The sequence below is a fragment of the Panthera pardus genome, unplaced genomic scaffold, assembly GCF_024362965.1.
Source record: "Panthera pardus isolate Hobbes unplaced genomic scaffold, ASM2436296v1 HiC_scaffold_17, whole genome shotgun sequence".
Lineage (NCBI taxonomy): Eukaryota > Metazoa > Chordata > Mammalia > Carnivora > Felidae > Panthera > Panthera pardus.
Window position 1 is genome coordinate 29,944,766 of NW_026526732.1, and position 26,180 is coordinate 29,970,945.

At 38.7% G+C, this 26,180-nt stretch overlaps 1 protein-coding gene across 2 annotated transcripts in view; it reads right to left on the reverse strand.

Annotated features, from left to right (window-relative positions):
- Nucleotides 1-205: 205 nt before the first annotated feature.
- MYB (MYB proto-oncogene, transcription factor) overlaps nucleotides 206-26,180 on the reverse strand; it is a 34,143-nt gene continuing 8,168 nt past the window's right edge. The window contains exons 5-16 of one of the 2 annotated variants that reach the window (XM_019420505.2): nucleotides 25,741-25,961; nucleotides 23,783-24,017; nucleotides 22,437-22,517; nucleotides 21,863-21,967; nucleotides 20,069-20,323; nucleotides 18,568-18,930; nucleotides 16,899-17,041; nucleotides 15,801-15,915; nucleotides 15,583-15,708; nucleotides 14,615-14,725; nucleotides 12,564-12,671; nucleotides 206-1,593 (exon numbers count right to left, since the gene is read on the reverse strand). In XM_019420505.2, coding sequence (XP_019276050.2) covers nucleotides 1,477-1,593; nucleotides 12,564-12,671; nucleotides 14,615-14,725; nucleotides 15,583-15,708; nucleotides 15,801-15,915; nucleotides 16,899-17,041; nucleotides 18,568-18,930; nucleotides 20,069-20,323; nucleotides 21,863-21,967; nucleotides 22,437-22,517; nucleotides 23,783-24,017; nucleotides 25,741-25,961 — 1,980 coding nt within the window. In that variant the 3' untranslated portion in view covers nucleotides 206-1,476. The remainder of the gene's footprint in view (nucleotides 1,594-12,563; nucleotides 12,672-14,614; nucleotides 14,726-15,582; nucleotides 15,709-15,800; nucleotides 15,916-16,898; nucleotides 17,042-18,567; nucleotides 18,931-20,068; nucleotides 20,324-21,862; nucleotides 21,968-22,436; nucleotides 22,518-23,782; nucleotides 24,018-25,740; nucleotides 25,962-26,180) is intronic. The other variant, XM_019420506.2, reaches the window with a different exon arrangement.

Below are 26,180 nucleotides of genomic sequence, written 5' to 3' on the forward strand. Positions count from 1 at the left end.
CATTCTGCAAGACTCCTCCCAGCTGCCACTCTGCACGTGATGATTTTCTAAACTACTGAACTTGGTTTGCTTGTTCTTCTTTCTTGGCTTCTTCACATGAGGTTCAGATGGTGCACAAATTATTAACCTAAGAAAGTGCTTCGGGTTCACTCCATTTCCTTAAAAGTATAACTGTCGTCCACAATCACGAGAGAGAAGCCAGAAGTAAGTAAAATAAGGGCACAGCTTTATTTCTCTACAAGGCAGTAAGTACACTGTCATATCAAAGTTCAGTGCCGGCCATCTTGCACCAAATGTTCTTAAGGCAGCAACTGGCTATAGACCCCAGGCTCTCGACCCCAGCTGCGAACACAGGTTCTGTGTGGCAGTTCTGAGACCTTACACTTGGAAACCATCGGGGACGCTGATCAAACACATAACCCCTGAATTAAAGAACAGTTAGGCTGAACTCAAAACAAAACACAGAACATCAACAACACAGATCTCCCAAAAAAGAAGTAAAGAAGTGCAATGCGAGTTCTTCTAAACCAACAATAACCAAAAAAATAAAAAATAAAAAAAAACAAAAAACCAAAAAAAAAAAAAAAACCAATGACATCAACAAATGCAAAATCTCCCAAACCAGTTTTCCAAGGTATTACAAAAGGAAAAAAAAGTACATATATATATATAAAAAATTAACAAGTCTGAAATACTAGTGCATAGTCAATTACCTAACACCAGGTTTCTTTTCTTTCCGTCCAAAGCTCTACTGCCCCTCTGATACTAGCAGCACGTCTACAGGCTAAGACCATAGCAGCAAAACACATTTTTCATTTGGCATTTACAAAATTAAATTACTGAATAAAAATATAATTTTTTATAAAACTATTTCACACAGTAATAATTTTTAAAGCAAGCTGACAACAACAACAACAAGAACTCATAAAATGGTTTAGTACAATAAATGTACCTCCAATGTTATTAACCATAAATGAGCATTTACAATCTTGATTAATAATCCCATGGTATTAAGTCAACATTTATAGTAATGCATTGTGTTTAGTGATTGAGAAAAGTGAAATATTGGAGTACCTTTTTTTTTGTGTAAAAATTTCAACAACCCCATCACAGGAAAAAAATACTGGTCTGTGGGATCCTCTAAAATACAGATAAATCATTTTATGTTTAAAAAAATCTGCATTAAGATATTAACAACTGACTACAATTCATTACCTAATAATTTAGGTAAGACTGTTATTTATTTATTTATTTATTTATTTATTTATTTATTTATTTAAAAAATTCCTTTTAGTCGGGTGAAATCCCATAAGATTTCATCCACCTAAATGCACTTGGTGCTGCTCTCAACTGTTGTACCACAACAAAAATAGGTTCTTCTCCCATTCATGAAAAGTTTCATGTGAAGGAATGATATATCATCCCAAGTCAACTTTTGAAGTGTTCTGAAAACCATAATGCTTGTCTGGAAACGTCTCACATGACCAGAGTCCGGGTTGAGAAGGCATTCACATATTTACGAGCTTGACCAGAAGCCGTCATCTGATCTTCTGTCTTTCCACAGGATGCGGTCTCCCAGGCACCGCTACAAGGCTAATGGGGGAAAAAGAGGGCAATGGCAAGGTCAGACAGGAAACCCATACTTGAGCCCACAAAGGATTCCCGATCCCAGCAGAACCAGCGTAGAGAATTCTGACCTCGGGATGGCAAGAGCAGTTACCAGGGAGCCTTTGTCAGATAAAATCTTAACCCTCTGCCCCCCAGCATTCGGACGTGCTATTAAGGGCCAGATATCATTTATTGCTAAGAGAAAACCCCACTTCAAACGATACCATAATCTACGGCTGCACACTTCCCACTTTTGTCTCTTGGGCGATTTTACAACGCTGGAGACAGAAAGGAGCATAATTCCCCCAGGTACCTAATGTGTCTCATGAAGCAAACTGGTGAGTGCTTCAGTCCTCTGAGTGAAGAAGCTCCTGGAGGTGCTGGAATCAATTAACACCTACTAAACATGGTATCTATTTTGTAGATACCAATTAAGTATCAATTAATTTAGAAATATCTGTTCACCAGGATAGACACACTGGAAGACACAGATGGAACTAGTATCTAATAGGCAGCCAGTGTTTGGCACTTCACGGTCATGATCTCATTTACACGGCACCACCCCCCTGAGGGGGAGGTACGTTCTGTCTTCAGTCAGGCAGGAAATGGAAACCCAGGGTGGAGATAACCCTCCAAAGCCTCACTGAGGGTGAGGAGTGGAGAGGCTCTGCACCCAGGTTTGTCTTCTGCACAGCCCTGGCTCTTGCCTTCCCTCCATACTGCTTCCCACTGAAATATGTGCTATTTATGCTCTACGTAGTTCCCAAAAGGATTTAGAATAATTACAATATAAATATAAGATAACAGGGTTTAAACAGTGGGCAAGGCAGGGTCACAGGGAAACGGGGAAAAAATAAATAACACGATGATCTGGGTGAGATTTGTACGTAAAACACTTGTCATGAGGTACAGCGCACCAGCTGGGTGTAAGCCTCAAGCTGGTCTCTGAGCTGTCCAGCCGTCAACGCAGAGGTAAACAGAAACTCAAGCAGATGTAAGATTTGGGGTCCCTAAGCTCAAAACTAAACCAGCGGTTTAGTCAAAGCGCAACTATTCCCGGAATTGACATCTAAGAGCGATTCTTCCATGGGACAAAAGAAGACAGGAAAGGCCTCTCTGCTCTCTAGAGTGTCCTTTAGGGGACAGAGTGAACAGATGTGGAACAGGAGGAGTAGTAATGGGCAGGGTAAGACGTTGGTGGTGCCCCTCCCAGGTGAAGAGAGGGTGGCACCATGAGGAATTGCCTGGGAAATGGCAAGAAAAGGCAGATTCATTTATTCATGTTTTAAAGTTTATTTATTTATTTTGAGCGAGCGAGAGAGAGAATGCCAGCTGGGGAAGGACAGAGAGAGAGGGAAAGAGAGAATCCTAAGCAGGCTCCGTGCTGTCAGCGCAGAGCCCGACGTGGGGCTCGATCCCAGGAACCTCGAGATCACGACCTGAGCTCAGATCAAGAGTTGGATGCTTAACCGACTGAGTCACCCAGGCGCCCCGAGAAAAGGCGGATTTATATGGAGCAGTGAGAAAGAAGGAGTGTACCTGGGTGGAGAGAGAGCACAAAAGAACCAGGAAGCTGCAATTTGTACATTGCTTGTGGGAGGGACCGCGAGACAGAAAGAGATATAGTGGGTCAAGTGCAACATTTAGCAAGTGCCACCCATGCTGCCCAGTGTCTCACAGGTTTCATCTCCTTTAATTCTTACACAAAATACCTGGGGCACAGGTGGGAGTCAGTGCACCTGTTCTACACACCGGCCAATTTTAAAGGAAGAGAGAATTTAGGCAACATCCTCAAGGACACCCAGCTAAGAAGTGATGAAGCAGGTCCCTACTGAGGGTAAGATGCTGCTTCCATTAGCATCCTCCACAGTGGAAAACAGTGGGGGCGGCTCAGTGGACTTGGGATTGCAGGAAGAAGCATTTAGATGGGCAGGGGGAGTCGAAGTCATCAGACTTTGTAGCAAACAGGAGTAATTCTGAATGAATGTGGTATTTGTCTGGTGATGGGGTTTCCCAGCCTAGTGGCTGGAACAAAGTTGCAGTGACATAAGGCTTACGGTGCCACGTTTCTAAATTGTGAGCTTTCAGAGGACGCAAACCGGCTTTCCCGGCTTCTGCCCAGTCTGCCATGCTGTCTCACCACCAAGGCAAAGTTGTCCAAGTTTACATATGTTTGCTCTGAAGGCTCAGAGGTTCAACACATAACTTGAAATACTACATAGCAAGACGGATTATTATAATATTTTCCTGGAGCTGTGTATCACAAAGATGACAGGTGTTTTTTTGGAGCAGACTTCTGCCACTAGGTCACATTTAATCTTTTCCTAGACAAAATCACCAGGGTCTTTGAAATAGTTCTGAATAAATGATGTTTCTCTAGGTTCAAGCAAGTGGACTAAAGGTCCATATTTCTCTAGTGTATATCTGCCCATACAGAGTTCATATTTCAGTTGAGTTGGCTGCCTACGTGTTTTTGCTAAATTTTCGGTGCAGCACTGAAACACCCATTGACACATGACACCCAATTAAAAAAAGGAAAACGCTGATGCTACCGTTTCAATTACTGAGCTTGCATCTGGAGTCACTGTCGCAGTGTGACATATCACTACTCAAGAGTGAACAGGTAAACATGGCAGATGTCTCCATGAAGTACTGTGCAGTGCTCAGAACCGATGATGCACACAGAACAAAGTGCATGGATCTAAAAAATCAGGTGAGTAAAGGGGCGCCTGGGTGGCTCAGTCGGTTGAGCATCCAACTCTTGATTTCAGCTCGGGTCATGATCCCAGGGTTGGGAGATCAAGCTCTGTGTTGGGCCCCGTACTGAGCGTGGAGCCTGCTTGGGATTCTCTCTCTCCCTCTGCCCCTACCCCCCCCTCACCTCAAGTAAAAAAAATAAATTAATTAAAAAACAAGTAAAGAAACAGAAGGAAGTATCTTCATATACTAATATCTTATATGCAAATCCAAATTACATAAAGATACATACAAAACCCAAAAATACATATTTTGAGAGAACACATGCGAATGAATGGAGTGGAAAGGAGAATGTAAGTTGAGGTTGGAGATAAAAATGAGAAGAAAGGACAAACGTTTCTATTTTCCTCTGGTTAAGAATTCTTCTACTTTAGTGGTGCTTCAATTAATGCAAACTTAATTTTCGAAATGTGTAAATCAAGTTATCTTAAAATACTATGTGAAAACAATCTCGTGTGAATACAATACCATGTCTCTTGGTAAAAGTCAAATTCTGATCCTTGGCCATACAGTACTTAAGTTAATGCAGGATTCCCAGAATCTGTTCAGGAGAACTGAATACTGAGTATTATCAGTTTCATATATTCTCAACTTGAAATTTGACTGTGTTCTTACTGGATGGCCCACATGGCCCACCACTTTATTCATGTTTGCCTCTTTCTCCAGGGCCAGATATTCAACACAAGATCAGTATTTTTTTTTAAATCACACATTTTTAATTAGTCTTTTGAGGAAACTTTTCAAACAGTCAACTTTTCCTAAGCCAAGAATGGATTTTTCCAAGAAACAAATCGAATTCCAGAAAATGGACCATCCCGGGGGCATATGCGCCTTGGAGCTCAGAGTCTCAGGAGGGCAAGCCCCTTGGAAGACCTGAACCTCCCAGCGTGGACAAATGCCAGGACCCAGTAGTCATTGTGTGCCAGCTCCTTTTCTGCACTCTCTGAGTACTCCTTGCAACAGTGAAGAAAAATCCAGTCAGAACAGACACAGACCTATACGGTGAGAGTTGAAGCAGAGCAGAAGGTCAAGGACTCAGGTATGAAAAGAAGTGTTCAGGTCCAACAGCTGAAATGACAGTGGCCTCCTCTTTTGCTATTTCCTTCTCTCTCTTTACCTTGAAACCCTGGGGCCATTGGCCAACTTTTCAAGCAGACAGAATAGTTTTGACAAAGGGGGATTAAATGTCTTTGTGCTAGAAGAATATTTTTTAATACTGTCATCTGTTATCTTTGTGCGTCTCTATTCCTTCCTAAATTTTAGCTTCATTTACACTAAAGAACTGATAAGAATTAAGGATTTCTGTCCATGAATTCTTATGTGAATGCAGACCTGTCACTCTACCCTAATTCATTTCAACATTAATAATCCTAGGGAACATTCTCCTCCTCTCACCTGACAGTCACCTTGTTTATCCTGTAATGTGCCTTTAATTGCTCCCGGGCAGAAGTGAACTGCAAACAGACTGTCAAAGCTTTAAAGGGGATATCCTGCTAGGGCACTTTAAACAAATACTGGGATCCTTTGTGGAAAACAGAAGAAATAAAATGAGTCAAGACCATGTCCACAGGTGGTGTTCTGTCAGAATTAGATTATCTTCACATTTTCATTTGGAATATAGTTTTTTTTTTTAATCATGCTGAACAACTGCTGTTATTATTATATTATATTGCAGCTTCACACAATAGCTGCTCATGTCAAAAACCTTGGCAAGGTATGCATTTTACAATTTGCAGACCTAATAAAAAATTTGCATAAGTCATAAAAAATGATTTTGTCAAACCAAAGCAACTCGTGAGATGGCATTGGATTTTTCTTTTGGTCTGTTTTTAAATAATAAACAGATATGAATGGTGTCCTAAAGAATAAAGACAAAAATTATCTGATTATTCTATTTAACTCACCTGAAGAAAATGCTTACTCTGGACTAAAATTCTAAAAGTCAGAATTCATTCCCCAAAGAGCATCTTCTAAAGATGTATCAATTATAAGAGATAATGTAAAAATCTTGAAAGCTGCTGTATCTTAAAAGTCAGAGATAAACCTGAGAAGAAATGTAAGGCAAGGTCTATGGCTACCCAACTTTTCTCATGCACGACTGCTTCCCTATGTCTGCACAAAACAGTGGAATGCCCCCAATTTCGGGATTTTTAACTTGTCATAGAAAAGAGCCTTAAAAACTAGAGAATTAAAGGTCCAGACAGTGATTGGAGGTTACCCTATCCACCAGTGCCTCTACTGCCCACCCAAGCCTAAGTTAACTATTGCTAATGTGGACGGACTTTTCCCCAGTCCGGAGTTTGTCCTAGATGTCTCCGAGGGTCTCTTCATCTCACATGTTTACAGACTTTACACACAGCTTATGTCGCATAACCTAGGGTGTCACAATTTTTGGAGAAAATAGTTCTTTCCTTAGTGATACATTAGTTCAGACTATTAAGATTAAGACGAGTGCCAAATTTCTCTAAAGCAATTCTATCTTTGCTGTCCCATGGAAGAGTCAGTATCATAGCGTTTTCCAAGGCGAACCAAACAAAAAATCTACATCTTGTAATGTCTGGGGCAGGGCACTCTGAATTTGACCTTGATATATTTTCTTCCCTCATTTGGCCTTTCCTATTACGACCCAAAAGCTGTACACAGCAAACTTGCTTAATTTATAACATATATTGAAAGCAGGTCGCTGAAATACTACCAACAGCTACGTGAATTCTTGCTGGGGCAGGTGGAAAAAAGTGGCCCAAAGGGAGAATCAAATGAGTCCAGGGGTATCCAGGAAAGCAGGTCAACAACAGCACACTACATTAAGAAATGCCCAGAAAGACAGATGTCACATGTAGACAGATGGTTTCCATGTCTGTTGACATGCCAACACAAGTAGCAGAAAAATAGAGAAAACCAATCAACCAGATGTTTCATCCCCATCAGAGATCTGACTACCTTTATTTCAGGCATCAGTTGAGTCAGCTATCTCTTTGGGTGACCCACTGACACACTTCTGTGAGAGTGGAACAAGGAATGAGAAAGAACGTGCTAGAGGAAATAGCACACCACAGGGCAAGAAGACTTGGCCAAAGATGAGGCCTCCTTTCTGAGAGACTGCGCACAGCTTTTGCCTAATAATAGATACCACCAATGTACATGGACAGCTGTGCTGCCATTTTGGAACCAATATTATATCCATTTCCACTTCCTACCAGCCTTGTATGATGAGAGGAGGACATACTATACTACAGTCCTCAATTTATAGATGAGAACATGTTGTCCTGAAGAGGTCAATGAATTAAGATCATGCAATCTGAAAATGGTGGACTCTAGAGTAGAACCCAGATTTCTCTTGCCTGCGTGTTAGTTTATTGTGCTCTTCAGCAATGTGATCATACCAAAAGGGTTTGCCCTATTTAAAAAATTTTTTTCATTAACAATTCATATAAAGATAGGAGCAATCAAAACCACATGGAATTGAAAAAGTGAGTTTCGTTTGCTTGCAATATTTTAAGATTCTTTGATGTTGTGCAAATGTGTTTAAATAATAATAGCTTAAGAAATTCACTTAAATTAAACTCACTGTTTTACAAAAGTAAGGCCATGACAAGCCAAGTCAGGAAATTAAAATTTAAGGCTGTCATTCTGTGGTTACAAAAAAGAGGAAAGTGAGTGAGTAAAGAGAGCATATGAATACATCTTTTACACTCGGGTCTTAAATAGGAATAAAAGGAAATTATAATTTAAGAGAAAAATACAGAAGTTCAGTAGGCTTATAACTTAAGTACAGTTTCGAATCTGCCAATGGAAATGTCTACCTCAAGAAATGTTTATCAGCATAATGTATTTATTTCAAAATGGAAAGCAAATGGAAAGCATGCTGAAGAAAATAGGCAGCGCTTTTCTCCTTGCAGAGGAGGGAGCTTTGTGTGGGTGTGTGTGGATGTGTGCGTCTGCCTCAGGCTCTCTCAGGGTAACTTCAGAATCGTGTTCCACCATGAATCTCTTTCCTGTCCCAAACTGCAAGTTTTCTAAGCTGGATTTTATTTCCCTAAACTTGATAATCTGATAATTTTCTAGACTCCATCCTCTACCCCTACACAACATAGGAAAAATGGTACAATGGCCCAATGTGAAAATCTCAACATATTTTGAGCTACATGAAAGACACAAATATCAAAAATGGCTCAGAACATTTTTATTATAAGAATCCCTGTTTACTGTTACAATTTAAAATTAAAGCACCTTTGAAACAAGAAGACATCCAACAATTATAAGATTGTGCAGCTGCTACAAATTCCTTTTGGAAAGAAATTAGCATAAATCATTTTAAAAACAAATAGAACATTATTTGTGCATAATGGCTAATATAGCCTCTATGTAAGCCTTATAATTTAACTGTAACTCAGAGTTCTGAGTTACTAAAATTCATTATTTCTCAAAGAAAACCCACATAACACATGGATATATTTAGCACCCTGATTTTGGTCTCTATGTACCGTTTCCCACGGAAAGGATCAGAACTCTTTGGGGAAATGGTTAATTCCAGGAAAAGAGGAAGGAAATGTGCCTATTAAGTAGAAACAGAATAAATTAAATAAAATGGAAAATTCTGGCTATCACATTGGACAGGAGCATACTGGGCATTTAAATCACTGCAGAAGTTCTATTGGACAGCATTGGTCTGAGATTAAAAGAGATTTAAGAGACAAAAAGCAATGTGAATGGGGCGCCTGGGTGGGGTCAGTTATTAAGTGTCCAAGTCTTGATTTTGGCTCAGGTCATGATCTCACGGTTTGGGAGACTGAGCTGACAGCATGCAGTCTGCTTGGGATTCTCTCTTCCTCTCTCTCTCTGCCCTCTCTCCCCCCAGAATAAATAGACATTTTTTAAAAATGCAATATGTGAAATTGTTTCAATCTGACCAAATAATAAAAGGATTCTTTTTTGAATTAATGGGGAAACTTAAATACAGACTGAGAATTAGAATATTAAAGAATTATTATAAATAACAATGTGTGATGACAGTTATCTATGAAAACAACCTTATTTTTGGAGATACATCTGGAAGTACATATGTGAATAAATGTCATACTGTCTGGAATTTTAACATGCCTCATAAAAATAGATGAAGTAAATATGGCAAAATGTAAATAATTGTTAAATCTAAATCACAGAATATTTTCTATACTTCCATGTATGTTTGAAATTTGTCAAAATAAAATGCCAATTCATAGCTTCTTACATTTGTAGTTTTAAAATATTAAATGTAATTTACACATATTTATGTATAAGCATGTGCATTTCTATGTACATCAGAAGCTAGAATTGTGCAGCTCCAGTATATTGGCCTCAAAAATAGTAATTGCTCTGTCTAAAGCGTGATTGTCATAATTAAGCCAGGGATGATTAACACTGAAATGACAGAACACAGAATTACTAGTCTTCAATAAACTGTTCTTATACCTAAGTTATTTAGACTATTGGATGGATAGACAATCCAACTGCCCTGTACAAGTGGCAGATATTTTATATTTTAGAAGTATCAAATTTTGGGTGCACCTGAGTGGCTCAGTCAGTTAAGTGTTCAACTCCTGATTTCAGCTCAGGTCGTGATCTCATAGTTCATGAGTTTGAGCCCCAGGTTGGGCTCTGTGCTGACAGTGCAGAGCCTGCTTGGGATTTTCTCTTTCTCTCTCTCTCTCTCTCTCTCTCTCTGCCCTGTCCCGTCCCTACTCTCTAAATAAATAAATAAATAAACATTAAAAAAAAGAAGTATCAAAATTTAAAAATATTTTATGACTCATATTTAGTTGTTTTAATTAAAAGCACTATGATAAAAATATCTAGAATGGCTAAAATCCCATTCAACATTTGATTTAAGTACGAAGTACAAAAGTGATAGGTTACTTAAGTACTCTTAAATTGAATAGCCAGATCATGTAAGAAATGCATCTGTTCAATAATACTGTTCATGAGAGTATGAGAAATTTCATGAGAAATGAGAAATCTGCCTGATTAGGTCAAATTGAATTACCAATGGAAATATATGATAAAGCAAAACTTCTAAACAAAACAAATCACATAAAAACCTATGTAAATATTGTTGAATCAGGATTATATGAAATATAAACAGCATCTGTTTAAATATTTAGATTCACTTGATCAATTTTCCAATATTTATCACAGAATTTAAAACATTTTAGAAATCACATACTTCTATGACCTAAGAAGCTAGATCTCCATGACACAAAACAATGGAAATATGTGGTGTGTGTGTACTATTAACTCATTTAATGAGGATTTCTTAAAATGAATTAGTTATCTATTGTAGCAGATTAGTAAGATATATTTAAGCAGTGTAAATCAATAAGCCCTATAGTACAGACAGAAGCACTGACTCTAAAATTAATTTTTGGATCTCAATTATTCCATTTAATGGAATTGACGAGTCTTGCCTTCACAGCATGATGTATGTGAATGGCTTAATCCCAATATATAGATATTAGCAATCTGTAGAGTACCAAATATGACTCCTTTATATGGTAGAAAATATAGATTAATAAAACAGGGCTACTACTTAATTTTGAGTTTCAAAGATAACTACTATTTCCATTAAGTAATATATAAATATGCTGAGAATAAAGTTCCATACTGATCATTTTTATGAAATGCAATAGCACTAAGAACTTTAAGATAAAAAATTAGACAACTTACATAGGTTGAATCCCAAACTAGGTTATAAAATATATGTAAGGTTTACTCTAGCTTACTGTACTAACAGCAATAATCAAATTCTGTGTTCTGGAAACCAAGGGCCAAGTTTTTAGGAAAGGAAGAAGGAAAGAAAAACAAAGAAAGCATGGCCTTTTTGGAGCCAGGATCAATGCAAGGTAAAATTTTGAAGGAGCTGACCCTTGCCTTGACATGCTTCTAATCTGCTTTCTGTGTCTCCCTTCGACCTTGGTGGAATTCATTCTCTTCCTCCTGTCCCAATTCTTGGTGATACTCTGAGTCTTTCCACAGGTGGCCTACCCAACCCTGACTAACTCAAGAGCACTCCAGAATCCCCCACCTTAGACACTGGCTTTCCCTCTTCTGTGTCCTACACTCCAGTCAACCATCACCTCTCACCAAAGTAGCTGGACCAGATAGAAGCAACAGGAAAGCAACCTCATTGAATTAAGAAACAAGATGTGCCTGCCTATAGCCCTTCCAGCTACATTTGCATTAGTTAAAAACTATAATGCCAGATATCAAAAATACTTAAAATGGGGAAGTTTTAAGATTCTCACAATTTGCAGAGAGAAAGCCTGCCACAATGATGGGGAAGCCCTTAAAAAAGAAAAGAAAAAGAAAAAAACAGAAAAAAAAAGAGAGCAAGTTCTCAAAGCAAGCCAACCTAGTTCAGTGCCTTTAACTCTTAGTACAAACAGCACTTTCCCCTTCAGACTCCAGGTTCTCTTTATGCTCCAGGGTTTATGAAGTTTCTCTGGGTGTAGCTCAAAGGGGTGGTGGGGGAAGTGAGCTCTGCAGGTGGCTGGATATCGGGCTATTTAATGTTGGGAACCGCTTTAAATAATTTAGGGGAGTAAATTTGCATTCTTATTTACATTTGGCTCAGGATTAATCTGGAATTTGCTGTATTTCATCAACATACACATACTTCAGAGTTACAAGGGAAATCTCTTTTGATATTAAAACCCAGCAGCAGATGGTCAACTGCAGATTAGCCACACAACACTGGCAGCTGACTTTCTTATTCTGATAGTCAAATATATTGTAATTCTTTTCCAACCAGCTAATTTCAAACTTCATCCAAAATTCGAACAGTGCCTGAGTTTTGATGGCTTACTAATTGAGTGTAAAAAATAAAAAGTTGGAAATAAAAAGAAAACTATACCAATAAACTTTGTATAAACTATTTAAGAGAGAAGAGAGAAATATTGACCGACATGTAACCCATGATCTCGCCCTCAGTCACAGTAAGAAATGTGTCACTTCATCATGTTTTGGAAACCTGCTCTAATAAAATGTTCTAGTATGTCTCAGATGACTGGCAACAGGGAATTTTAGGAGATTTTTAGACATCAAGAGTTGTTTAAAAGCTATATCTATATCTGTATCTAAAGTCTTAAAAAAAAAAAAAACCCTCAAGATGACAGTGTTTCAGTGAATGGCTTTTAAGACACCAATGTTGGAATAGTAATTACCTGCAAGGGACTCGCCAGGGACCTGTTTTTAGGTACTGTAAATGCTTTGAGAACATTGTCTTCGTCTTCTGATACTGGCGTCATTAAAACGGAACTTGTAAGAATATTCTAAAGGGAAAGAACAATTTGAAATTTAAATGAGAGTGGAGAATATGAGAGGCGACACATTCCGACACCATAGACAGGAGATTATTATGAAGTGATACGTATGAGCAGGAACAAAGGCAGGGATCTGCCAGAAATTCTCTTCTCACCGAGCTCCGAGAAGGCCTTAGCTAGTACTCACCCTAATCCCATCGTGGCACACACCACTACAACAAAAAGCTTTGGGTCCTAATATAGTTCTAGGTGGGAGATGGGCACTCAGAAAATACCTGCTAAAGGAATCAGTAAATCCATACTTTTGAAAATGAAAGATCTACTAAGCTCTAGTTAGCTATTTATTTTATACATTGGTATGGAAATATTTTAGAGTTATCAATTAATGGCAGTATAGTATGATGGTTAAAAGTGTGGAGTTTAGGGGTGCCTGGGTGGCTCAGTCAGTTAAGCATCTGACTCTTGGTTTCAGGTCGGGTCACAATCTCACAGTTTGTGAGTTTTACCCCTGCATTCCGCTCCTCCCTGGCAGTGCGCGGCCTACATTGGATCCTCTCTCCCCCTCTCTCTTCCCCTCCCCCACTCATGCACCTGCTCTCTTTTTTTCAAATAATTTTTTTTAAACTATGCAATTTAGAACTAGACTTTCTGAGTTCTAACTCTGAACCATCACTTATTAGCTATGTAGTCTTAAGTAAGTGACTAAGCCTTCCCGTGCCTGTTTCCCAGTTGGTATAATGGTAATGATAATGTTACCGACTTTGCAGGGCTGTTGTGGGGCTTAAATGAAGTAATGCATCTAAAGCGTTTAGAAGAGTACCTACCACTTAGTATATTCTGAATAAATATCAGCAATTGTTATTAGCTCTGATTCTCCATGAAGGACAGCCGTGCATTATTTAAAAATTTTTAAAAAGATTAACACACACAAAAAAATTACTTAGTGGTAACTAAGTGCTAAAAAGAAAGGAGCTCTCAAGCCACGACAAGACATGGAGGAAACTGCGTATTACTAAATGAAAGAAGCCAATGTGAAAAGGCTCCACACTGTTTGATTTTAACTATATGAAGTCTTGGAAAAGGCAAGACTATAGAGATAGTAAGAAGATCAGTGGTTTCCAGGGGTTGGCGAGGGAGTGGGGGAGTGATGGAGGGATGAATATGTGGACCAGAGAAATTTTAGGCAGTGAAGCTACTCTGTACGAAACTATAATGGTGGATACATGGCATAAATTTGTCCGAACCCACAGAATGTACAGCACCAACAGCAAACCCTAATATAAACTATGAACTTTGGGAGATAAAGGGTCAGCAGTGCTGGTTCATCAAGTGTAACGAACGTACCACTCTAGCGGAGAATGTTGATAATGGAGAAGGTTATGCACGTGTGGGGACAGGGGTATGTGGAAAATCTCTGTATCTTCTGCTCAACTTTGCCATGAACCCAAAACTGTTCTAAAAAATAAAGTTTATCTTAAAAATGGTGGCAACCAAAGTAATGCAATAATAGGAACAATAAAGGGCATCTACTATAGATGCTGACGGGCATTATGTTAGATGCTGCACAAAACCAAACAGGAGACTACGTAACAAGGAGAAAATACTACATTTGGGAGACAGATAAACAAAGGAGAAGAAAATGCAAAGATTAACATTCTGTTTTCACGGAAATACATATCTTCACGCCACGGATTTTTTTAAGTGGCAAAGACTCTCAAATCATAAGAAAATAAATAATGAAAACAATCTGCGATGAAAAAGAATTTCCAACACAGAAACAAAATTTCTACATTCAACATTAATGATCATGAGGAATCATAAGGAAATAAACATGTAATGGAGAATATTCAGAAATATGATGCATTAAATAGTGCTAAAACCACAGTAGCCTCACATGCCACATGGAGAATTCTGCGAGGCACCAACATCTCATAACGTGGGCGTGTACTTACTGGCACATCCACCACAGGCGATGCCTGTGTGAACAGCTGAGTGTTCAGACTCTCCCCTTCCCAGTGGTTGGAGCAGAAGAAGTTTCCTGCTTTATCCGTTGGAGATTCCACCTGAAAGCAAACAGGAAGTGCTTTGTTGTTTCTAGAACTAGAACTTCCCATGGAACGTTGGCACTCGTTGGTAAATTTCTGTAAGATGAGCAATATCTGAGGATCTAATGTGTAACATGGGAACTGTCATGGCTAATATTGTACCGTAGAACTGAAATTTGCTAAGAGAGCAGAAGTTAAAGATAAACTTGAGGTGATGGATATGTCCATTGACTCAGTGATCCTTCCACAATGTATACATATATCAAATCATCATGTTGTATACTTTAAATGTCTTACAATTTTGTCAATTATATCTCAATAAAGCTAAAAAAAAAAAAGAGTAAATTTCTGGCCAGTCTCTTAAATATTAATCCTAATATGAAAATAAATTCAAGAGGCACGGTATCTACCTGCTGGAAATGCTTCTTGCCACCAAGCTAAGACTTGGATCCCTGCAAGTTACAGCGTTTTTCTTTTATGCTGGAAGTTAGATACTACTGTTTTAATATAAATTTCAATTCTCCATGACATCTGAAAATTAAAAGTCGGTGTATTATTTATCTATCCATCTGTGTATCAGTGATAAAACAGTACAGTAAAAAGCTGCTTCCCTCTCTCTCCTTTATCCTCTCTAACATGTTTTCTGCTCACACATGAAGTAGATAGAAGTGGCTTGGCTTCCCAAATGAAAGGTTAGATGCCCACAGTCTAGCAGTACCTCTTAACCGCATCTTGCAGGCAAACCTTGTATGGAAAGCAGTGCTGCTACCCAGTACTGATGCCAGACGTATAAAGGAACGTTCCGTGCCCACAAGGAACAGACGGAGCAGGATTCGCATCTTGTTCCTTCTTGATCCCAAGGATCTCATGTTTACCTCTTGTTTGATCTTCTTCAGTAAAGGTGGCCCATTTTCTTGAAACTCAGCAACAATTCCAGATTCATCAGATTCCTGCTTGATCACATCCTGTAGGTCTTCTACTAGATGAGATGGTGTCTGAGGCTGCAAGGAAGAGCGGGTATGTTTGCATCAGAGGCAAATTTCTGTCTGTAATTAATACACCAGCTAACCTCAAGAACTTGGCTAAAACTTACTAGCATCTTCAGAGGACCATATTTAATTTCTTGAGCTGCAAGTGCATGTTTGAACGGTGTAGGAGTTCTTGGAGAGCTTTCTAGGATTGACCTTTTGATAGCTGGAGTTCTAAAACTTTAAAGGGAAAACAAGGGTTGGTTCAGTATGAAAGAACATATGCCCTTTTACATCATTCTACCTATTAAATATAATATTTTTATACTGAATAAGCCCTATAATTGATACGCAATTGGATATGTGACTTAATCATATGTGTACTGTTAACAAAAAGATAACATATACATCACATATTTCCAAATATTTAAAAGTATTATATTCCCAAGACTAAGAGCATTAAAATATTCTTCATCTTTCTTTAGTGGTTCTGAAGATACACAGAGTGCCTCCAGGTCTTTCTAATGGCCATAAACATGGTAAAGGTTTGATGTCATTTACAAATAAATTTTATCTATTCATTAAAACAGGCTCATCACAGAAGACATAGGAAACCACCTTTTAAAATGTACTTATTGTAACAGGAAATAGTAAGAATGAATTTTTTTATTGATGTTCTCTGCCATTTCTTTGAATTGGTTAAGCCCTTTATTGAATATGTGGGAGGCATCACTCCTTGGCTTCTGATCATATAATATCCGTGGGGATTTTAGAAGCAGTCCTACCAACAGATAAATTTCAAAAAGGAAACATAAGATTAAAAAAATATGAACTAAGTACAGAACCATACCACTGTTATTCTGAATTTTGTAATCAGAGAGCAAAGGAGGAAATCTTGTCTTCGGTGAAGAAAGAAAAGCCTTACTGAGCAAACAGAAAAACTGAACAGAAAAATTATATAAGGACTACCTCTGTATGTATAGAACATTTTGAAGTGAGCTACAAAAAGTAATCTAGTTTATCCTCTGACTCGCCACCTCTAGGTAGTTGTCACATGTCCAAGACAGATATATTCAATGTGGGAATATACATGATTATGTACATTACAGGTAGATCAGTAAAATTATGTACATGTAAATGGATCAGACATTGGGGACTGTATTCCATTAATTAAATATAGGTAACTAAGGGGAAATAATTTTATTCTTGAACCAAGGACTTACATAGTATTTTCCTTTTGAGTTTTCACAGTCTGGTCTCTATGAAATGGTGTTGTAACAGTCAATTTGTGACCATTGAGAGGGGTAGAAGTTAAAGAAGGCATTTCCAAGTCTAAGTTTTCATGGTTACCAGAAGTGTTTAAGAACTAAATATGGGAAGAAAGGGAAAAAAATTACTTAGATTAAACAGTGATTCTTTATTCAGCCCAACTTAAAAACCACACCATGAAAACTAGCAAGTATGTTTTACTGACCCACTATGTAAGATAATAAAGATGTTAACAAGCACATAGCATTGGACAGGGTATTGTTTTATTTCATTTGAGCACCCGAGGTTCAGAATGTAATTTCCAAGAAATAAAATCTAGAGTCGTTGCTGAAAAACTTGCAAAATCCTAAGAAAAAATTTTCAATAAATGCCACTTGCCATTAAAGAGAATGAGATGCACTCTTTATTAAGATTATAAGCATTAAGGTGATTTTTTGGAAAGTAATTCTTGTTTTTCTTTCATGCTATTTTTTCTCTTTAATGATCCATGAATTATGATAGAAGATTTGCATTATGTGGAAAATTCTTGGATAGTAAGCTGTGTTTCTCAGAACACCATCATTCTGGGAAAATAGCAGGTGTTCCTCAAAAAGTTCCAAGATACAATAAATTTGGGATACATACATATATCATAATCTCCTCCTGAAATTCATAATGCACACCAATTCATTAAAAATTCTGATTGGTCCTGTAGTAAAGAGACCAATTTTAACTCTGACTTAGTGTTTCCCAAACTTATATATTTCAATTTTTTCTGGACCATCTATTAAAGTCTTGTAGAACTAATATTCTTCAGAACACAATTTGGAAGATACAAGCAAAAAACAAGATAATTATTTTGGTGGGTGCTTCATTTGTTCATATTTAGAGCTCTCCTTAAAATAAATTCAACAGACATAACTGGAAAAATGTTTGAAAGTGCCAAATTAACTATTAACTTCAATTATTCTCATAATTAAGGAATACAAGTCTCTGATAAGAATTATAATTTCCATGCCTTAAAAAAAATTCTATGAAAGGATATTTATGGCAAATACTGGGTTGATAACATATTATGGCACAACTCAAAAAGCCAATGTTGAGAAATTAAAATTAAAATGAAAGTTGCTTTCCTTAAGCATTTGTTCCTTATGCTTTTCCAAAACTTTTCCACATAAGGATGGATTGGAACCTTTAAAGTTTCGGGTTGCAACTCAAACAAATGCTCTCCAAATATAGTTTGGTTCCCTCCTCCCCTGGGTCAGTGAATCACAAAGTAATAAGTGAACAAATAGGAAGAAAATCTACTAAAGTTTTTAAGGAGAGGGAAGGGAGGGGAGAAAAGGAAGGGACCGAAATGTTAAACTCTAGTGTTGAAGGAAATAAAAACGCGTCCCATGCAGCTAACCATGTTTCAAACCACCAAAAGAAAGAGCGAGAATTATGACAAAATGATCAGTCAGCCTACAGACAGCTCAAACTTTGGGAAGCAGTATGACTTAGCAACAGCTAGATTCAACGATGGAACGAGATCAGTGAGGGCAACAGTAATTAGTCATTTGTTCCAAAGGATTAGTTTCTAGATTATTAAGGCTTGAGTATCTGCTGAAAATTAGTAATAGCTGTGTAGAAATCATGCTCTACCTGTGAAGGGGAGAAGGGTAGGCTTTTGACAGGGGAACGCTTGGGAGTTGAGCTGCTGACGCCAGCAAATAGGAAGGAGCTAGAGCCTCCAGTGGCTAAGGGGCTTGCCTGGCCGTGCTTTTTTCGAAGGATGACCAGTGGAACTGTGCCGTGCCTCGAAGGAGGTAAGGGCTTGAGCGGGTCAAGTGAACCCTCACTCAACTTGAGAGCGTTCACCCTTGTGCTAGGCTCTCCTGCAGGTCTATTCAGACTGCCCTCTCTTTGCTGAAGCTTTAGGGCTCTGCCTGCATGATGTTGGCTAGGTGAAAACTCTGCTTCTTCAAAGAATTCAAAACTGCTGAGATCACACCATGATGAAGAATCCTGAAACAATGTGGGAGGCACAGAACTCTGAGACAGTGTGTGCATGATATGTGCCATCACCTGAAACACAGCACTGAGAAAGAACACCGAATGCAGAGAAGACACCTGGCCCTCTTGAGAAATAGCGTCGGGATTGACAACTGCTCCAGCACACCGCACGGCAGGTCTACCATGCGGCCTCCAGGCTGGTCCTACGTGTGTGCGGCGGGGACCTCCAGGTATTGTCATTTGCATGCAATCCGAAGCAAAGAGAAAACCTCTTCTAGATGGCACATTTTGGCAACGTTCATCCCGTTTGATAGATATGCAGGTAAGTGCTTTTTAACCAACTGGGCAACAAAGGAAATGAACTGAACATCTGCTTTTTAGGTGCTAACCTCACGTTTGTTTCACTGAAGATGGTTGATCTCAGTGAACCAGTTGGGGCTGGTAATCAATCATCAATGTTTTGTGAAGAGAGCCACGTACCGCCGATGAACTCGCTACCACTCAAATACACGGAACGACTGCTTAAAGGTCTAAATAAACATAATTCTTAATGTGCGATCCAAAAGCAAAGCACGATTCTAGGGGCGCCTGGGTGGCTCATTCGGTTAAGCATCCGACTCTTGGTTTTGGCTCAGGTCATGATCTCATGGTTCGTGAGTTCAAGCCCTGCATCGGGTTCTGTGCTGACAGCATGGAGTCTGCTTGGGACTCTCTCTCTTCCTCTCACTCTCTGCCCCTCCTCTGCTCTCTCTCTCTCTCTCAAAATAAACAAATCAACTTAAAAAAATTAGAAAACAAAACTTAAAAACAAAAGCAAAGCACAATTCTAAAGAAACACAAAAAAGTAACAAAGTAAATACGTTAAAAATAACTCAAACAGTACTCCATAACCCAAGATCTACTTATAGGTCATCAACTTTACTATTTTAAAAAGTATGCATTTTGAAGGAAATGCGTGAAAAGCCACCTTTTATCTGCATAGCCTATGAAATCAGATCTTTGAAAAAACAGACACAAAGGCTAAAATCATACTTTTACATTCATACATGCTAATAACATGTTATTTGCCATAGAAAATGGTAATAATTTGAGAACTGGGTTTCCTAATTCACCATCAAAAACATGCACTTGCCTTAACAATTCTACTTACAGAATCTATAAATTGAAGTGTTTCTGCAAATTCTAAGAGGTTCTTAACATTATCCAGAATGGTGCCTTGGTGGACGATCATGCACCTTGCTGGAGAGGCACTTTCTTCAGGTAGGGAGCCAGGATCCACAGGCAGAGAGGGAGTGGAGTGGTGTTCTTCCAAACAGGAAACAGGTGCACTGTCTCCATGAGGTCTGGTGTGGTCAGCGATGGTGGTGCTGTGCCACCCGGGGTAGCTGCATGTGTGGTTCTGCGTCTAAGGAGTGGGGGGGTGAGGGGTGGGGGAATAAAGAAAGAGTAGGGAGAAGAAAGGGAGAAGGAACTTAGCAATGAAGTTGCACAAGGTATCAGATGCTGTTGGAGGAAAGATAAAAGTAGTTGCATCATCCAAAACTTGCGCCTATGAAACAGTCGTCAAGATGTTTCCTTTTATCGATGCAAGACCCTGCTTTTTAATAGTGGCATAGTCTGTCACCTATATGAACACCCTCACTGTCATCATTTTGCTAAAACTGCCAACAGAGAGACTGTGTCCTCAAGTGCCACTCTCCCATGGTCCATCTTAAAAGTCTAACATCATCTCCAAAAGGACCACACATGGTTGCTATGAACTAAGAATTGTCCTGTTCTCATTCTAACCTACAAAAAGGTCAGAGGACTCAAGAGTTAGAGTTGCTTCTCTCTGCATACGTTCTCATTGCTTCTATCCCTTTTTAATGTTACGGATTGCACTGATGCAGTGAAGGGCTGTCAAATCAACGTGGTTAGGAAAGCAGAAGGGCAAATTAACAGAAGTCTCCTTTCGGCATGACCATGCAACAAGAGAAATTGCAAAACATGAACTAGAGTTAAAAAGTGGTCGAACTAACATATGCACATAATCATCTTCTGATTTAACCCCAAAGACATGTATTCCTAAGAATACCCACTGGGTATCACATCTCTTTTATTCTCTTTGTTGCTGAACTAAATCTGTCACAAAGTACACGCTGATTTCTCAGTTTGCAGCCAATCACCAAAAAGATGTCAAAATTCAGTAATGGTCCACACGGCTTTCATGCATGCAAACAGAAGAGAGCAGCCGTGTTATTCACAGAGAGAGGATGTGTATCTTTTTCACAGGTATATACTGAACATGCTTCAAATCATATGTGAAATTAGAAAGTATGAAAATGTAGGTTAAGAAAAATAATAAAAGAAAAAAATCAAATGAGTAGGTATCATACAGATACATAACTTTGTAAATAAAAGCAGATTTTCATTCATTTATATCTGTTAGTCGGTCTTTGAATTAGTAACAGTCCTGGAAAAACAGGAAGATTGATGGTGATAATCATAAGTGGATATTGTGTTTCTATTGCCACTCAAAAGGGCTACTTTTAATTTAGTCAACACACATGGTGATACATTTTATCATGACTGCATTTTATTACAAGCAACTTCTGTTCAAACAGTGTTAATGAATGGGCATCTAGGCAGCTCAGTGGTTAATCTCCGACTTCAGCTCAGGTCATGATCTAGTGGTTCGTGAGTTCCAGCCCCATGTTGGGTTCTGTGTTGACAACTCAGAACCTGGAGCCTGCTTCAGGTTCTGTGTCTCTTTCTTTCTCCCTGCCCCTCCTCCACTCACTCTGTCTCTCTCTCAAAAATAAATAAACATTAAAAATTTTTTTTGAAACACTATTAATGGATCTACAGTCTTGATTAGTGTAACACTCAGAAGAGAAGGGAAAAGAGACAGGAGGGCACCGGGGTGAAGCTCTCCCCACATTCAAGCACCTGGTTGCATTCTTACCGGTAGCGCCTGCTGTCCTTTGAGCTCATTCTCAGTCGACATTAGGAGCAATTCTAATTCTTTTATTCGCTTTTCTTTCTCAGGGTCTTCATCATTATAGTGTCTCTGAAATTAAAAGTAAAGGAAGAAAAACAGAGAAGGGCCTGATTGAAGCTACTGCAGATACAATGGCTGTGGCCCGCAGTCATGAGGGGCCATACAGCCCAATGAGCCTCAGCGTGAGACTGGCACCAACGAAACGTGGCACAAAGCTCTGTGAGTGTCATTCCACACCTAAGGGAGCGATGTGAAATCTGAGGCTCGAGTGGGTGCTGACTGATGAGCTGGTTCAACTTATGACATCAGAGAATCAGAGAATTCCTGAGCAGGTTTAACTCTAGAAGCGAAGATTGGTAGCTTGCTGGCCAGAACTCTACCCACCCCTCTGCTACTCCCTTTTTTTTTTTTTTTTTTTTTTACATCAGTCAGTCAAGCGAAAATAAGTATTTACATGAAAGAAATAAAGCATGTCTTGAAAAAGTTGCTTTGAACAGCCAAAGGGTTTCTTTACGAAATGGTCTTCACATGATCTTACCTGAATGGCTGCAGCAGCTGGCTGAGGGACATTGACTATATTTACATGTAACGCTACAGGATATGGGACATGACTGGAGACCTAGATCAAAAAGGCAGACAAACAAAGGCCGAGTCATTCATGGTCACATACGCTTTAGGGGAATTGGCTTCCTCTAGGATTGAGAAAAAAAATACCGTACTAATAAAATTCACACATGCACAGAGGAAAAAAGAAACACAACAAAAAACCCTCTAGTTTGAAATTTTAGCCGGGCCTTTAAAAATAGCCAAATAAATAGCTTAAGCAACGTAAAGAGATTTGGAGTGCTCGTTGATCTTGACAAAAAAGTATCCCTTAATTAGAGAATAACACAATGAAAAATATAACCTAAAATATATTCATGAATGTATGAAAGAAGCTGTAATGGGAAAAACTGATGACTTAGTTGTTTATAATAGAAATATTTTTCTTGGAATAACTATTAGTTATAGTAAAGAGCACAGAACTGCCTATGATGGTTCACTCATCTGAGACTTCTCTGGAAAGTCTGTAGTCAAATGAATGATAGAACAGACAGAGAAGAATAAAAACTATTCAGGAATATGATTTGAATGTAACTTGCACACGGGCTCCATATTCTTGGCTAAGTTTCACCATCTATTACCGTTAGTTGTAAGATTCAAGTTCACTGATTTTATTCTTTATGCTTCGTATTTTTCTTTCCCCACCCATTCTGGACATTTCTTTCCCTAAATATAAATGTCTGGCAATCAGGAAGGCGTCACACTGATCCAAAGGAGGAGGAAAGAAGACATCAGAGAGTAGTGTCACAGAACTGCACCTGACTCGGAGTGAGAAGGTAAACACACGTGGAAGGAGCAAATTAAGACTTTTCTGCTAGATAGATCACTACCAGAATAGAAACTTTACAGAATCAAACTTGCTGCATTTCAGTGTCAAAGGATCTCTGCTTTAAATTTAATATGACATTCACTTTTCATTTTGGAAGAGAAAAACAAAAGCCCACAAATGCATCTTCATGACCCCATTCTTCTCCGGCGGGAACTTGTTAAGTGGATTTACATTCAAAAGCTAATCTGATCTGAAGCACTTCAGTTGGAATCCAAAAGCCTGGACTGCAGTCTGCCCTACGAGCTGTGAGCCTCTGCAGATTACTTAACATCCTGGCTTCCCAGCATACACCAGGGGTAACGATACCTCCCCCTATCTACCTCGAGGCTCTGAAGCGGGGTGATCACCTTTGTGGAAGCTCTTTGAAAAGTCAGCGACTGCGAGGTATTACTGTTACCTGGGGCTAACATAACCATCTCTTTCAGTAAACTAAATTCTCAGGAACGGCTTACGTTTTGCGCTTCAGAAATGTGGTAATAGGAATAATCATTGTTAACTGAAGTCTGGCCAGCTGGAGGGAGATGAGCTGAAGGTGGGGCATGAGCAAAACCCATCAAATGACTGTTCTTCTGAAAACTTGTGGCCACTGTTGGCGGGCTGGCTTTAGAAGACTCTTGCAGATAACCTTCCTGCTCGACCTTCCGACGCATTGTAGAATTCCAGTGGTTCTTGATAGCATTATCAGTTCTGCACAGAAATATATCATGTAAGAATTTTACAAAAAAACATTTTAATTCAGATTAGAGTTAATTGACAGAAAACTGTTTCCCACAGAGACCTCTTCTTTGGGTCTTTTGTTTTTTGTGTTTTCTTTTAAATTGTTTTAGTCTTCCCGACCTCTGAAAGTCATGCTGCCTCTATTATCTAATTGAAAATCCATAGATTTTCCTTCATTACACAAGATGGAATAAATGTGGATTTCGAGAAATCTTTAAATTTTGTAACTATTTTGTTTCCTTGATAAAAGAGAATTTTCGATACAAACCCTTCCTGTTTATTCTGAGTGTTCATGGTACAAGACTCTAATACAACTTAAAGATCCAACTATTCTGGAAAATTACTGGCTTAGTAGGGCCTACACACCCCAACAGGCACACAGTAAAGTTTGGTGAATGATAATGATGTCGCCACTGTCTCACTGTCCACTCTTTGTCTCGAATAGCACTAGCCAGAAATTTTGAGTAAAAAAAAAAAAAAAAAAAAGGGAAAAAGAAAAAAAGAAACTCCTCCCACCTTTTGACAGCCATCTCAAATTGTTCTATAACCAGAGGTGACAATGGAAAATGGGATCCAGAAGGGGAAAGATGCTACGTCCCCATATCAGTTCAAACTGAAAAGCATTTTCACTAAAGTCTTACAGTTCTCAGGAAAAGTTTCTCAATTCAAAAAAAAAAAAAAACGTTTTAGGCCTCCCTTTTACTATTTTGATGGGGGTGGGGGCATGTATGCTAAAGAAAGAGGAAGTTCAGTTGCCCCTTAAATTTTTACAAGAATCAACAGCATATTCTCAGGCCAGATGGGAGAAAAGGCCTTCTTTCCTCAATGTCTTGGATCCTGTAAGCTGATAGGGAGCCATGAGGGAGGCGGTGCTCTGGACCATCACCCAAGAACGCTACATAAACCATCAGAGCCATGGCCTTCTTTGAAGGTCCCTTTCTCCAATTCTGCTGCGTAAGAATATAATTTATTAAATATTTTCTTACATTGTTTATATAAGATTTATAATGAAGAGTATCTTCCAAATTAAAGAAAATGTGTCATAAACTGTTCAAGTGGGGAGAGTGCGACAAAAATGAGCTTCTAGAGATATCCTTCACGATGAGCTCATTTTTTGTGCCTTGTTCATTAACAAGAAAGCATAACACTGACATTATTTAAAAACCTGGAAGCAGTAGGATAATTCTAGAAATACTCTTATTTCTTTCTTTAAAAGAAAAAAACTAAGCCAAGTGGTATAATGAAATGAATGCTGGTATCAGGAAAATGATAGCTGAGATCCTTCTGGTCACTTAACCAGCTGTATGAACTCAGACCAGAGACAAATTGTCTATCCTCAGTTTGCTTCTCTGTGTTTAGAGTTCTACAGTTTACAAAGTGCTTTGACAATCATTTTATTCGATACAAACATTGGCCCTGTGAAGTAGGCTATTATTTATTTTGCAAATGGGGCAACTGAAGCTGAGGAGAGTTCAATGACTCGGCCCATAGCTCACTGTTGGATGGATTCTGGAAGTCCCCAACCAGATAAACTCTAAGAGCTCCTCCAGTTTTAAAACCTATGGATCTGGCATATCTAATGAAACACTTACAGTCATGGGAATGTAATTCACTCGCTATACATTTAAAACAAGATGTTCAATACCCACTCCCTCATTCTTCCCAATCAATATATTTTTTGACATATTATTACCGTCCAGGCAGTAGCTTTGCGATTTCTGCCCATCTGTTCCCCAGTCTCTTGTGTGCCTGGTAAATAATTCTGTCTTCCTCTTCTGTCCAGGAGGTTTTCTTAACTTCTGGATTCAAATGGTTATGCCACCTCTCCCTACATTGTTTTCCAATTCTCCCTTTTAAGTGCTTGGCAATAACAGACCAACGTTTCGGACCGTATTTCTGTACAAGCTCTATCACCTTCAGATAAACACACAAAAATAACCTATGTTTTAATGTTATGTAATGACTCAGTGTAATCATTCTTCAGTGTTACAAGATCTTTAGAAAGGGTCTAAAACTCTGCTTTCATTCATTGGAAATACGGGAATAGAGTCCTCTGCTTCCTGTTTGTACACTTTACCTGTTTCTTCAAGTTGGGAAACATTTAATTAAGATGTCTGGGGAATATTCTTAACT